This window comes from Trichophyton verrucosum, assembly GCF_000151505.1.
Source record: "Trichophyton verrucosum HKI 0517 chromosome Unknown contig00440_1.f1.exp, whole genome shotgun sequence".
Taxonomy (NCBI): Eukaryota; Fungi; Ascomycota; class Eurotiomycetes; order Onygenales; family Arthrodermataceae; genus Trichophyton; species Trichophyton verrucosum.
Window position 1 is genome coordinate 24,186 of NW_003315332.1, and position 13,465 is coordinate 37,650.

General features: G+C 50.6%; 7 protein-coding genes across 7 annotated transcripts; 1 reads left to right on the forward strand and 6 right to left on the reverse strand.

The window, feature by feature from the left end:
* Nucleotides 1-311: 311 nt before the first annotated feature.
* On the reverse strand, nt 312-1,401 carry TRV_05641 (uncharacterized protein; the record flags this gene model as incomplete). Its single annotated transcript, XM_003020241.1, has 3 exons — nt 312-434; nt 531-1,073; nt 1,153-1,401. 3 exons carry the CDS (start codon nt 1,399-1,401, stop codon nt 312-314), a joined length of 915 nt encoding a protein of 304 aa, XP_003020287.1.
* Nucleotides 1,402-2,883: 1,482 nt separating this feature from the next.
* On the reverse strand, nt 2,884-5,083 carry TRV_05642 (uncharacterized protein; the record flags this gene model as incomplete). Its single annotated transcript, XM_003020242.1, has 3 exons — nt 2,884-2,973; nt 3,042-3,506; nt 3,593-5,083. 3 exons carry the CDS (start codon nt 5,081-5,083, stop codon nt 2,884-2,886), a joined length of 2,046 nt encoding a protein of 681 aa, XP_003020288.1.
* A 207-nt stretch (nt 5,084-5,290) lies between these two features.
* TRV_05643 (uncharacterized protein) lies at nt 5,291-5,866 on the reverse strand (the record flags this gene model as incomplete). The annotated part of the gene is made up of 1 exon (XM_003020243.1): nt 5,291-5,866. The coding sequence occupies one exon, from the start codon at nt 5,864-5,866 to the stop codon at nt 5,291-5,293; it is 576 nt and encodes a 191-aa protein (XP_003020289.1).
* Nucleotides 5,867-5,969: 103 nt separating this feature from the next.
* TRV_05644 (uncharacterized protein) lies at nt 5,970-6,910 on the reverse strand (the record flags this gene model as incomplete). The annotated part of the gene is made up of 2 exons (XM_003020244.1): nt 5,970-6,470; nt 6,656-6,910. The coding sequence occupies 2 exons, from the start codon at nt 6,908-6,910 to the stop codon at nt 5,970-5,972; spliced, it is 756 nt and encodes a 251-aa protein (XP_003020290.1).
* Nucleotides 6,911-7,268: 358 nt separating this feature from the next.
* Nucleotides 7,269-8,102, reverse strand: TRV_05645 (uncharacterized protein; the record flags this gene model as incomplete). The annotated part of the gene is made up of 3 exons (XM_003020245.1): nt 7,269-7,500; nt 7,699-7,964; nt 7,998-8,102. The coding sequence occupies 3 exons, from the start codon at nt 8,100-8,102 to the stop codon at nt 7,269-7,271; spliced, it is 603 nt and encodes a 200-aa protein (XP_003020291.1).
* A 1,964-nt stretch (nt 8,103-10,066) lies between these two features.
* Nucleotides 10,067-10,615, forward strand: TRV_05646 (uncharacterized protein; the record flags this gene model as incomplete). The annotated part of the gene is made up of 1 exon (XM_003020246.1): nt 10,067-10,615. The coding sequence occupies one exon, from the start codon at nt 10,067-10,069 to the stop codon at nt 10,613-10,615; it is 549 nt and encodes a 182-aa protein (XP_003020292.1).
* A 1,399-nt stretch (nt 10,616-12,014) lies between these two features.
* On the reverse strand, nt 12,015-13,196 carry TRV_05647 (uncharacterized protein; the record flags this gene model as incomplete). Its single annotated transcript, XM_003020247.1, has 1 exon — nt 12,015-13,196. One exon carries the CDS (start codon nt 13,194-13,196, stop codon nt 12,015-12,017), a length of 1,182 nt encoding a protein of 393 aa, XP_003020293.1.
* Nucleotides 13,197-13,465: the final 269 nt, after the last annotated feature.

A 13,465-nucleotide genomic window follows, 5' to 3' on the forward strand; every position in this document is an offset into this window, starting at 1 on the left:
AGGAAGTCCAGGTTGCACATAAAGATATTAGGACATGTAACATAAAGCTACATGCTAAGTGCACCATTTTCTCGACGGAGGCGTACATTGGCTGAGAAGGTGCCAAGAACCCTCTTATGCACCGTATATATACAGCAAAGGTATACCATGTCTAAAGATGGCTGCAAGTATGCACGGCTGAGTCGTCGTACATACGCTGAAGAAATCTGCGAGAAATAACTTGTGGAAGGCCGATCAGGCGAAGGAAGAAGGGTATCATGGCATGCATATATTGAATCGACATTAGCTCATACTCCATCCAGAGACCTAGGTTATCCCTGCGACGAAGTCGGGCCTTTCTGTTGTTTCAGCTTGGCTTCGAACTGTGCGAACTCATGTGCGGCAATCTCTTCCTCCGGATCAAGTACCTGTGTGACGGACTTTACTTCTTCAATCTGTACATAAAACGCCAAGAATTAACAACGCGGGTTCAGAATTCCGGCGGTGGGGGTAGGAGCAGGTGCGGGAATGAATAAGGCAGGTGAACTCACGTAATGCATGAGCATAGACTCGATACCGTTCTTCAATGTCACGGTACTCGAATCGCAGGTTCTGCAAGCTCCACGAAGCTTTAGCAGGACATTCCCGTTTTCAAATCCGCGGAATTCTATATCTCCACCGTCTTCCTGGATAGCGGGCCTGATTCTTGTCTCGAGTAATTCTTGAATCATCCCAACAACCTCCTCATCTTCTTCGTTATATCGTACAGCTTCTTCCGCTTCCGCGCCCTCCGCTCCCTCTTTACCTTGTCTGACATCAACGACGTTTACCAGTGCCTCACCTCTAGTAATTGCTTCGGTAATCAGGCTGAAGATTTCCGGTTTGATATGGGCCCAATTAGCATCACTATCCTTAGTTACCGTGATAAAGTCCGAGCCGAAAAACACCGATACGGCACCGTCAACGTTGAGAAGCTTTGCCGCTAGAGGAGATGGATATGGTGGTTGTAGGGTAGATCGTGGGGTTAGGTATTCAAGGAAGGAAACCGGAAAGCCTTCAGGAAGGACAGGGTGGTTAGGCCGGAACTTGAGAGCCTAGTATAAACGAAAAGGATTAGATCAAAGTTCCGAGTAGCACAGCTTGCATCGGTATAAAGAGGTACATGGCACTCACATCGGCATTGGGAGTGGTATCCGTCTCAATGAATATAGTTCGCCTATCCGAAGGAACGCCGGTACGTCCTTGGGTAACAGGCTGGTGATGTCGTTGCAAGGTTGGCCGGTGATGCGCCAGCACAACCATCGGAGGTCTACTTGCGCTCGAAAGCCATCGTAACGATAGCTGAGGGCTCTGCCGTCTCGAGGCCGACAAGGGGCTAGACACTGCCCTGGAAAGCACACGGGACAGAGGCCGTGATGCCATGGTAATTCACTCTCGTTGCTGGTGATGTGAATAGCAGTAGAAAATCCGGGGAGTTGAAGTGAGTCTTCAAATTCAAAGCTTTTCTTTGGCCCGCAGGAAGTTTGACGTTCAGCATTAATAATAAGGTTAATAATTCTTCCATCCGAAACTTTATGCCTTCTAATTCTGTAATAGGAAATTATAATGACGATCCTATGTGCACGTGATGTGGTACCGCCCGGGCCCGGGCCTGGGCATAAGATTATGTCATCGGTCTACTATTTTATATGGTAGCAGAAAGATCATCATCATTTAGACGGTCTTCAAAACGAACAGTCAACATATGGTTGGAATACTTGAAATGGAGACTCCTGCATTTACAGAACCTCAGGGGAAAGTTTGGATATATTTATCTTCTGACGGATTTCGTTCTCCTGTCTTGCTTATGGAGAAAGCTTTAGGCAATACCACTGAATACCAGCAGCCAAGGCACTCGATGTTGACGGACGCTGATATTGTTGATATGACCTGTAGACTTTCTTGCATGCACAGGCCTCATATTACACGTCCATAAAACAGTACTCCTCATTTGGCTTCGTTGAGCGTCCGCACACGGCTTCACATTTTACTACGTTAGAGCCGTAAAAATGAGCAGTATTGCTTATGCTGGGTTGATACCCTAAGGCGATGGAATCTGGAGGATCAAGACCTAGGGTCCCTGTACATTGGCTAGGAAAGAACCATTCTGGTGCCATTATGAGGTCATGTTGACCTGCTGATTCTTATTAACTCCTGTGGCACCTCTATAAATAGAAGGGCTATCAACTTCCTGGCTGACCGTCACATTTACACTCAGGGCAGGATGGCTCCTTTAGTTACTCATTGTGGCTGTTGATGTTAGTGCGTAATCACCGTTTTTTGTATTCTTTGTAAATTGCAATATATTATTACCACAAGGACTTTACAAATTCACCTGTAGCAACGCGGGGATCCATACATGTCTGTCCGTATAAAAGAAACCCCCTAACGTCCATTTGAAAATCACACATAGAAGCTCATGTAGAAGGCAGTTTTTTTCACAGTTCATAAATATGGGTATACAATAATACAGGTAAAGGCAGTCCAGACGGGACGGCAACCAAGGTGGAAAACCAAACAATATAAAAGGGGAGATAGGCAGGGGTAGATCTGCTTTGAGTATGGCTGAAACCAAAGTACAGAAGGATGGGCGGGGGAGGAAGAACGGAGGAAGAAATATGTCAGGCATTAATTTAGGTATATGAGGAATGTAAAATGATGATGATGATGGTGGTGGTGATGAAAATAGAATATTTCCTCCTGACGAGTAAAAACCACATCCCTCCCTTTCCTAACCAACCCGGATAAATGAGCCAACGCTGGAAATTGTAAATTGTATCAAGTGTGTTGGCGGGCCATATTGACACTCTATTACAAGAAATAATAGATCGTATCAAGGACATTACTATCATAACAATCATCAGTTCAAGGTCGTCTCCATACAAACCGTTTGCGTCCTGGATCCGGGATGCCGCTAGCGGATGCTTCCACTTGCATGCTCCGGCTGTAGAGTTCCTTCAGGGTGCCGTCAGTATCAATGTGTATGGTACTTATAGGGTGAGGGGAGGGCAGATACAACTAACCTCTTCATCTCCTGCAAATTTCGCCTCGAGGATCAACCATTGGGTGATATCATGCTTGGTATACGTGGGAAATGAAGTTTTCTGGCTTTGTTGGATGGAGAGAATGACGTCTCCCATCACCTCGAATTTCCGCCAATTAATTCGGTCGTTGTTCGCGCCGACAAAAGTTTTATTACCCTCCTCTGCAGACACCAGGTCGCGAAGGTGGAGGGGTAGGAACGGTATTCTTTCGTTGAAGGAGTTTCCCCATGCGAGTCGATATGCAAAATGACTCTTTTCAGTACTCATGAGTATAACTACACTCATAAATTGCTTCTGTAGGGTTGGAGGGACTAGTTCGCGAGTCTGTGATAGCCGTGAAACCGGCGTTCCATTCAACCCTGCAATAACTGCGCCTAGCGCATTATAATTGTTAAGTTGGCGGAGTTTCTTTGATATGGAAAAATTCCTATTAGCCGAGAACAACTTGTATATGGAAAGGGATGGAGCAACGAAAGGAAAATAATAAAAAGGGGGTGAGCCTGGACGAACGGAAGCCCGTAATAACTCACCAATGATATATTCATAAACTTCTCCAGCGCCTGGGCTCGGTGTTTTGCCTTGTCTCGAAGCAGTACCATACTAGCGACAAAAAAGGCTAGGTGATTAAACGATTTGATCATCCTGTTCACATTTTCTAGGTATGCCGACGATTTCCCCTTATTCGGACCAGACAAGCTGACATGTCGAATAAGTTCGCGCGGCCGGAAGGAACTGTACATGATCCAGTCCATCCGGGTCACTTCCCGGGCAAATTCTTCGTCGGGGATGTCCATGAATATGCGCCACTGGGTTTTTGTTAGAAGATTCCGCGGCACAAGCTCGAGTTTCTGGGCTTCCTGCTGGGCGGATTCAACGGTAAGCAGGGTTCGAAAAGATTGGCTGGAGATGCTGCCGGCCCTGTCTGCACTGGAAGTGGTGGAGAGGTTGGAGTTTTGCGAGGAGAGGTCGAGGTCCATGTCGCTGATGTTGAAGTTACCCATGGACTGGGACATGCGGTTTGAGGTTGTATCCACAAACGGGTCGGTAGAATCGGGTAAAGAGTCCTCGTCGGTGTAAGCCCAGCATAAGTCATCGTCTTCCACAAATTTTTCGAGGTAGGAATTCATCTCCTTTGCAGCAAAGGCGAAGACGATATTCTTCTCGAGTGAGGCAATGAACTCGATCAGTAGCCTCCGGGTTTTGGCTCCAGCAAAATCTCCGGGGTACTCCGAAACCCATTGTGCGAGGACGTTTAGGAATCTGAGCTGGTCTGCGTGACGGGTGAGCAACGGCGATCGGCTGCAGTTGATGTGCTCGAAGCGTGTGATGATGGCAGTTAAGACTTGAAAGGGAGTAGCGAATTTCCGATAGAGACAGAGGAAGATGGCGGGGAATTTTGCATCCTGTTTGGACAAGGGCAAGGAGAGCAGCCTGTCGACCAACTCGTCAAGCGTGCAGCCGGTGTCATCCTGTTTCTCCTTTGGCTGCGTCTGACTTGAAGGGCTTCCGGCGGATCTTGAGTCGTCCAGCTCATCGTCCATATCAAGGAAGCTGCTGAAGGCGTCTGAGCCGGAGCTGTGCCTCCAAGTGGTCCTCAGGTTTCGATACCTGGCTTTGCCCGGAGGCGAATCCTCGACGATGGTTTCTGAGGCGCTGCGGTTTGATATCGTACTCCCGGGTGGTGTTCTTGGCGGCACGGGCTGGGAATTACTACGGGCATATCTCGAACCGCCGTGAGCGCCAGGGGCCAAAGTCGAACTGCTGAACGTATCGGCGTGGCCACCGCCGCCGCCGCCGGATCGGTCAGACCTGATGGTGTCGCTGGTCGATGGTCTGGGGTTCTCGGAGCTTGCCCGTGTATGAGGTCGATTGCGGGGGACAGGTTGGCGAAGTAGTAGAGTAGTGCTGCTGTTGCTGCTGCTGCTGCTGCTGCTGCCGGACGGTGCGAGATTCGGAGAGGAAGAGGCGGAGAGAGGCAAGCGATCTGTCGTAGAAGAGGCTACATCTGCAAGGGAGAGCATTGAGACGTCAGCCGGTGCGGCAAGACAGCGTGAGAGCGGTTCAGGGGGCGGACGCTTTGAAGAGAATATATCATGCTTGGAGAAGAAAGGGGAGGTGGTGAAAAAGTCGGCTGCAACCAGAACAGGGGGGAGGGAAAGAGTAAAAAAAAAAGAAGCAGAAGACGAGCAGAAGGACTAAAGGCTCGACTCTGGCCGGCAAACTCGAACTCATAAGAGCCAGAGCAGGGGGATAGCGCAGAGTTCTTCTTCTCCTGCCTCGTCGTCTTTCCTCGTCTTCGCATTTTTCTTCTTTTCTTTTCTTTTTGGGCGGTGCGAGGCGTGGGTGGAGAAAGCCGGGAGCGAGTTTAGCGTGATAGACAGGGGGGATGAAGCAGCAAAAGCCCCGAGGGGAGCCAGAACAAACGGAGGGCGGGCAGGCAGAGGCAGAGGCAGACGCTCTTTGGTTGGAATGTTCGCCTTCCAGGCTGTGTCTGGCTCGTGGTGAATTGGAGAGAGAAGGAAGACGGGGTCCAATACCGTCCATAGTGAGTGGGTGTTTGTCTTCTTTTCTTCTTCCCAGACGCATACATATACACAAAAGGGGAGGGACAAACAGACGACAAGCAGAGCAGGGGAAGAAGAGAAGGAGGGGGGAAAAGAAGAAGAAGAGGAAGAAAAAGAGGACTGGACATACCAGCACTGCGCATGATGATGGCTCGTAGGATGGTCGAGATGCACTTCTTGTGGGATTCTGGATGGCTGGCGGAGATTCTCTGCACCTTCAACCCCAGTAGTGACCGGCATGCTTGCACCAGGGTTAAAGGGTCCTGCTGGGATTCATTCTGAGGGCCATCGCATTTGCAGGCTATCACGAGGAAAGGGATGTTGGTCGACTTCCGAAGGGCATCTAATAATATTCCGTCCGTTCAGCAGTTGTACCAGCAGCGCTGATGACCCGGCGGAATCCAGGCAGAACAAACGACGCAAAGAAGGGCAAAAAAGAAAAGAAAAGAAAAGAAACAAACAAGCGAGAGCGACACCGACACCGACACCGACACCGAGGGAGAGGCTGGGTCTTACCAAGGACCTGTGGGTACTGGGACACGCTGCGGAGATCGGTCGAATCGAAGAGGCAGAGAACCCCGTCGATGGGAGACAGCGCCTGCTCGCCCAGACACTTGGGCCACACGATGCGGCCGCGGTCGTCCAGGGTGATCTTGTGGATGGCGATTTCCAGCAGCCGGACCACGTAGATAGCTCCGTCCATGGACATCTTCTTGATCGAGGACCGAACCAGCGGCGTCTGCTTCAGGTCGAGCGCGCACTTGACAAACGTCGACTTGCCCACGCCCGCAGCTCCCACCACTGCTAGATTCACCTGCGGCAGCTGGTGTCCAGACGTAGCAGCCTATACACGCCGTTAAGTTAGCCGGGGGGGTCTCTCTCGAGGGGGATATATATTGTCTATAGATCTCGCATTGCCCCAATGCCCTCGGGCAGTCCCTGTCCGGAGCTAGAGAGGAGCAGACAAAAAGAGCACACCATCGGGATATCACATCCGGGGGAAGAAAGATCTGAAAATATCTCGCATACCTCCTCCGAGCTGTCCTTCTCCTTCTCCTTGTCTTCGGGTTCCTGACCCGTCATCGTCGCCTCGTTCTCTGCGATTGCCGTAAACCCAGCGGCGTCCTGCTTGCCCGAACGGCCGGCCTGGAGGTGCAGCTTGCCCACGGGGGCCGAGTATGTTCGGTTCTGGAGCGGCGGGCGAGCTGGACGTGCGGAAGGGAGACCATCACGCCCAGCGCTGGTTGACCGTGTCCTGGCGAGGTTCAGGGAGGAGGCGGACATAATATATATACTATATATATAATTTAATATATGTTATATATAATATAGAGGTATGTTATGGGTTCGAGTGGGTGTCTGTGTGTGAGACAGAAGGCGTTTGAGGTAGAGCTCTCTCTCTCTCTCTCTCTCGCGCGCGCGCAGTCTCTCTGCGTCTCTCTCGCCGTCTTCCTGTCGGTCTTCCTGTCTGTCTGTCCGTCTTTGGTCTTCTGCTGTTTCTGCTGTATCTGTCTGTCTCTGCGTGTGCTCGTCGCAACGCAGCCCGTCTGATGGCAGGGGGCAACGGGATCACTGCTGCATGTCTCCCGCAGGAGTCTTCAATGCAGTCGTCTTTCTTCCCCTAAGCCAGCCCGGCGCTGTTCTACTGCGAGTGATGCTCGCTCGTCATCGCCAGCCGCCGAATTGAGAGTCGCTTCCCGTGTGCCGGCTGCTGCTGCTGCTTGCTGCTGCTCTCTCGCGGGACGACGGAGGCAAACCCAGGTGATAGATAACAAGCAAGCAGAAGATGCAGCAGGCGGCGGCGGCGGCGGCAGTTGTTCCTGTTGTGTTTTGTGTTTTCTTCTTCTTCTTCTTCTTCTTCTTCTTCCTTTTCCCTGCGTTGGAGACAAGCAACACCGCGTTTTGACCGGTACAACGTCGCAGGCAGGGTCGACACAGGCGGGAGAGAGCGAGAACGGCTGATCGGAGGTGCGTATATATATATGACTAGAAATCGACAGATAGAGTCGAGATGCCAGGCCGGAGTCGAGCGGCGAACGACGCAGCAGATCGATGATGGGGGTTTTTTTTACTTAGTGAGACAGCAGACGCTCCAGGATGTTTGTTTTTTTTTTTTTTTTTTTTTTTTTTCTTCCTCGTCTGTAACAAGAAGCAGAAAACGCTGGAAGGACATCTCGGCCTGTCTCTCGTCTCGCTTCTTTGCTTTTTTTTTCTCTCTCGCATTCACAGGTCTCTCGCCGTTTCTGCGTCTCTGCGTCTCTGGCAGTGTCTGGGGCCTTGCCTTGCTATCGTATCTACGGGCTTGTTTTGCCTGCTGTCTGTTTTGTCTACGTTTGATCTACAGGCGGTAATGCTGGCTGGCTGCGCATACATCAGACAGGTAGCATTTCGCCAGGGAGGATAGAGTTGAGGGCTTCTCCGGCGCTCTTAATATAATTTCTTCGTCTTCTGCTTCGTACGGAGTAATCCTGGTCATGCTGTAGAGTTATAATAGCAATATAAGACAAAAAATATAGATCGAGTGGTGGCAAGACGCCTTTTCATATCAGCATCATCCATCATCATCCATCATCCTGCCAGGGGCAACAGAAGGCAAAGGTCAGCCCGGCGGAGATAATGTGTGCAACAGAGGGGAAGGACCCTTCCATTCAGCTTGCGTTCAGCTGCCAGGCTGTGCGGCCAGGGGAGAGCGAGTCGCCTGCTTCGAGCTTATTCTTGGTAAACGCTGGCCCTGTTTTCGTTTCCTTTCTTCATGGTCTTGTGGCCTTGGACGGTAGTCTGTTTATGCAGAGATGTTGACTCCGTGGAGTCGACAGTTCGGGATAGACGAGTCCCAGAGCCTCGCCCCGTCTTCTAAGCAGCTAGCCAACCGCCGTCCCACTCTTCGGCTCCAGATCGAAGGCCCATCTGCCCTCTAATTCGTGACTGTCCCAGTGTAGAATGGGAAGTTCCATTTGACCGTTGGACCCCCTGTATCTATATTCATTGGCGTTTCAAACCATGCTAGAGAAGAAAAAAGGTACCTGTGTTTCGGGTCCTCGACGGGTTTGTTATTCGTTTACTCCCCTCCCCTGAGACGGATGGATCCCCATCTAGCAAACTTGCGGGGAGCAAGAGAATGGGTGGGTGTGTCAACTCGTCTGTATACTGTATGTACACTTGGTGTGGTAGGACCAAAGGGGCCATTTGTGACGAAAGAGATCACATCTGCAGGTCCTTGTCCTGGGAACTGGATATAAGGGATCAGCATCTCCGCTCCCGAATAATAACGGACCCCTTCGCTTCTGTATGTCAGCGTCAGACGACAGATCATGTCTCGACGAGGCCATGTCCAATCGGATGGGACTCTCATTTTCTTGTCCAAGTAACAGCATTCTTCCAAGGCGAGAAGCGAAAGAGTGAGGCTATGTATAGGATCACACATACACACCTTTTTTTTCCCTTTTTAAACATTCTCATAACACCCCACGATCTGCAGGATTTAAGCAGTCAGTTGTCTGTATAAACGTAAAGAGAGCGTACGCAGGCTGCACACGGTGCGATCGGTCTTCCTAAGGGTACCTCCCATAAACCATAAACGGTGCGCACATCCCGGCAGGTTGGTAGCTTTTTCGCCTCAGCCAGTCTTTAGAGTAACGCGCCGCTTAGCCGGTTCCTGTTTTTGCTTCCATATCGTGACCCCTATTACTCATATTCCTATCCATATCCATATCAATAACAAGAGCAATAAAGCGTCGAAATGCCTCATCCTCAGCTCCGCCGGTGGCGTGTCTCGATGCACCGCCATCGTCGTCACACGCTTCTCGCCATTTGCGAACCCTTCCAAGTCCGCGGTTGAAGCCCTTCTCCGCCGTCCAGGGGCCTCGGTTCCTCCCTCTGGACGAATGTGACCCCCTGCCTCGCCCGCGTCCTCGTCCGCGCCCCCGTCCGTTGCTGTTGTCCAGCCTCGCCTCTTCAACCCACTCCTCTTCCAGTGTTAGACTGTAAATCTCCCGCAACCGAGCCCGGAATCTCGGGAATCGACTCCATAACTCCTGGAGCTTGGGCGAATTCTCAAGACTGGAGAATCTCTCTTTCGATTGCCCAGGCCCCGTAGCTGTGGCAATGCCAGTAGCAGCTGATGTAGACGTAGAGGTAGCTGGGGCTTCGGCGTCGTTGACGGTCACCGCATTGTCGTCTCCCAGTATATCAGCGTTTTGGGACGCAGGATCTTGTGCAACTGGAGAGCAGCTCGTCTTATGAGCCTTTGAACACGCCAGAGAGCAGCTATGACAGGCAATAGTTAGTATACACCCGTAGATTCAGCTTCGTCTTCTTCGTCTTTTCGTCTTCGTCGTCTTGCCCGGGGAGGACCTACCTCTGCACGCCGCAAGCTGGACACCGGTACTTTGCTTGCTCCCGGGAGCAGACCTGACACGACACGGCCATCAGCTCCGCCTCATGACCCAGGTACAGCTGAGCTTCTTCTTCCTCTTCTTCCTCCTCTCACGACGGCCTCTGCCTGGATCTGCTTCCAATGCATCCCTCGTCGTCGCCGTCTTTTTGTGCTGGCGAAAAGGTAAAAAAGGAAGGAAAAAAAAAAAACGGTCGATTCATGCCGCCGCTTTAAGAGCCTCGCCAAGCCGCTGCGCTCTTTCCAGTGCTCTTTTAAATATAACTTTCACCTGCCAAAAAGTCGAACGAAGGAAAGAAACAAACAAGACGAAGAAAGACGAAGAGAGAGAGAAAGACGGAGGAGAAAGATCAAGCCAGCTCAGTCAGCATGACGAACGTGCCAGCGAGGACTCGCTCGGTGTACCGGGCCATACTACGCGAGCTGCCTTCCCGGCCGCGCTGCTCGCCGTCTCCCCTCCAGACCAAGATCCGCCAGCACCTTTCTACCGCACCCGCCGACGCCGACGCTGCTCGGGCGCAGCTGGAAGAAGCAGAACAGTTTGCGCAATATGTCAAGGCCCAGAGACAGTATGTTACGCTGCTGGAACGATATAACCCCGGAGCGGACATGGACCAGGAAGAACGAGTCCGGTTGACTGCCAGGAGAGTCGGCATGAGCCTGCCAATTGAACACAAGAACAATTCTTCATAAAAAGTTGCATGAGGGTTGATGTTCAGATATATCAGCGTTAAATTACCCATGATTGGACGCGGCGTGGCGGGATGATTTTAAGGCTTATTAGTTGGCCGTGGTATGCAATTTGTTCTTCTTCTCTCCCCTACTACATTCTATGCTGTTCGGGTAAGCTAATGTGACACTCTCGGGCAGGTGTTGAGCGTATGGGATAGCCATAGCGAAGGCTGTTTGAACTTTTTTTTTTCTATCTTTTACACTGTATTCTAGACACATTGTACAACAACAACTACTACTGCAAAAATATACCCGGACCATAATACCCAAGTTTCATGTTCGTCTCTTTATTGAGCCCTACCGTTGGGGGACCATCACCAGAATGACCTGTCTCATCATTGTTAAGCCGCTGATCCTTGAGTACATCAGTCATCTTGCAGGCTTCAGACCGCCTACAAACGACCATGGAGGGCTGTGACGGGTTGCGGCAGCTCTTGGGGGCAAACAGGGGCTGGGTCTATACTTCGACCATGTCTATACGGCCACCGCATGCTTCGATACTGCGGACCAGTGCCGTTGCAAAGAGTTTTTTCAACTGCACCAATAGAACCGATAGCCATGATATCCAAGATATATCCAACGACAAAGGATGCTATTTCATTCAAAAAGGCAACCAACTATATACATGGCCCTGCTAGTTACCTTCACGGAACCAAAGAGGCTACAGGGTTTCTAGAGATATACAACATTTATACGGTTATATATATAACACTCTTCCCAAAAAGACGACCAGCACCAGAGCCATGCAATCGATTGGTCAGGTGCATCTGTAAATGTAAAACAAGGCAAGCTAGAGCAGAAAACTTCATCACTTCATCTAGATCAGATTACCTATTAAATCTGTAAGAAGTGTACCAAGGAAAGAGTGTAGTAATGCTAAACACGTAGACATCCACGGATGTTCGGTCAAAGAGCACTAGAAAGCGAGTGTTGCTCTAAAAAACGACGAAACGAATGAGAAAAATGCATGAAACCCCAAAAATCAGCGCCTTTTAGATGCATGTCACCAGAGTACATTAGCTGGGAAAACAAAGAGGGAAAAAAAAAAAAGATAGGAAAATATGATAGGAAAGCCAGATCAGAGCCTGTGTTCTGTGCTCATGCCATGGTAATGGGCAGCTGGATGTTTAACGAGTCCAGCTCGGAGTGTGTTGGGGATGTAGGAATGAGATGTATGAATGAGGAGTCGGAAATGGATGGTAGGAGGTTGGTATGGTTTGACAAAGGAAAATTAAGGAAAAGGAACAAAAAGGAATCTCAGGTTTAGATGACGGGACGGGCCTTGCCGAAGAATCTAGAAATGATTCCTCCGGTGGCTGATCCTGCGGTCTTTGCACGTTTCTGTGGCTGTATCTCGGTTGGGAAGTGGATCGCATGACTCTTGGGCTTGGGGCGCATCATCTGGATGTCGACATAGCTATAGGCCAGGTGAGAAGAGCTAGGGCTCGTGCTACCGTCGGCAACAACAACCTCATGGAAGGATGAGGCAGTGTTGATGCTGGCCGGCGTTCCTCGGGAGCTGGGAGCCAAACTGGAAGATCGGGACGAGGAGCCGTGGTTGGAGTCGGCATGACCGAGAGCAGGCAGGTCGAGGACAGAAGGCGGGGAAATAGAGCGACCCGATCGCTGCAGGGATTGCCGACGTTTATGACGAGCGATGCGGTCACTTGAATTGTCCGCGATTGAACGGGGAGAATCGTAGATGCCGGCCTGCATACCATAGTCACTAGGGCCACGAGCAGGGCTTTGGTCACGAGATGCTTGAGCTAGAGCTGCACGTACGGCAAGCTCTCGTTCACGCTCACGCTCACGCTCACGCTCCATCTCCATGTCACATTGAGCCTGGATGTGGCTGCGAATGGGAGCAAGGAAGGGCTCGAAGTGGATGAAGAGGTCCTCCTCGTTGACACGGGTGTCCCAGTCGAGCAGATAGAGAAGTTGGCGTTCCATCAGGTTGACTTCTGGCAAGGAGAAGCCGAAACCCTCATAGCCTTTGACCAGGGTGTATCTGGACCAGTGCTTGTTCTTTGGGCTCGAGTCGTTGAGGTTTTTGGCAGCCAGAATGAGAGCAGCGAGGAAGATACGATGGGAAGTGCATCGCATGCCCTTGGCCACTGGCGGTAGCTTGTTCTTTAGACGTGCTAGGAAGACAAGAGATGTCATGAGAGTAGGGACCTCGACATGAGAACGGGTAACAAGAGAGAAGATAAACGACTCCAATGGTGGCAGGGGAGGAAGATGAGGCTCGTCAGCTGCCTTGAGATCGGGAGACGCTGGCGGTGTGAGAGTTCCTTGCTGGGTGACTGGTCCTCGAATAGCACGGTCCTCGCATCTAATAACCATAGATGATTGCCTAGCCAAGTAAGATATCATTTCGCATGAAACCGGCATAGAAATGAACTCGTTGAGAGCTGCACGGTTAAGAGCAACGTTGGACTTCGCCATTTTGATATCAGGAGTAGAAGCAGGAGTAGTTGGTATTGCTCGTAAAATGCGTCCCTCTTTTTTTTTTTGAGATCAACCCGGTATCGTTAGATGTAGAGTGGTAGGAAGATAAAGGGGGGTTGTTCGAGTTGGAAATGGATATAATGTTGTAAATTAAAGAAGCTTAGCAGTTTTGTGCTTTCAGGGGATTCCGGCCAGCGGAATAAAGCAGACAGGCTAATAAAGGGCAACCCGTAGAGAGTCGCGGTGTAAAGTAAAATAAAGTAGCA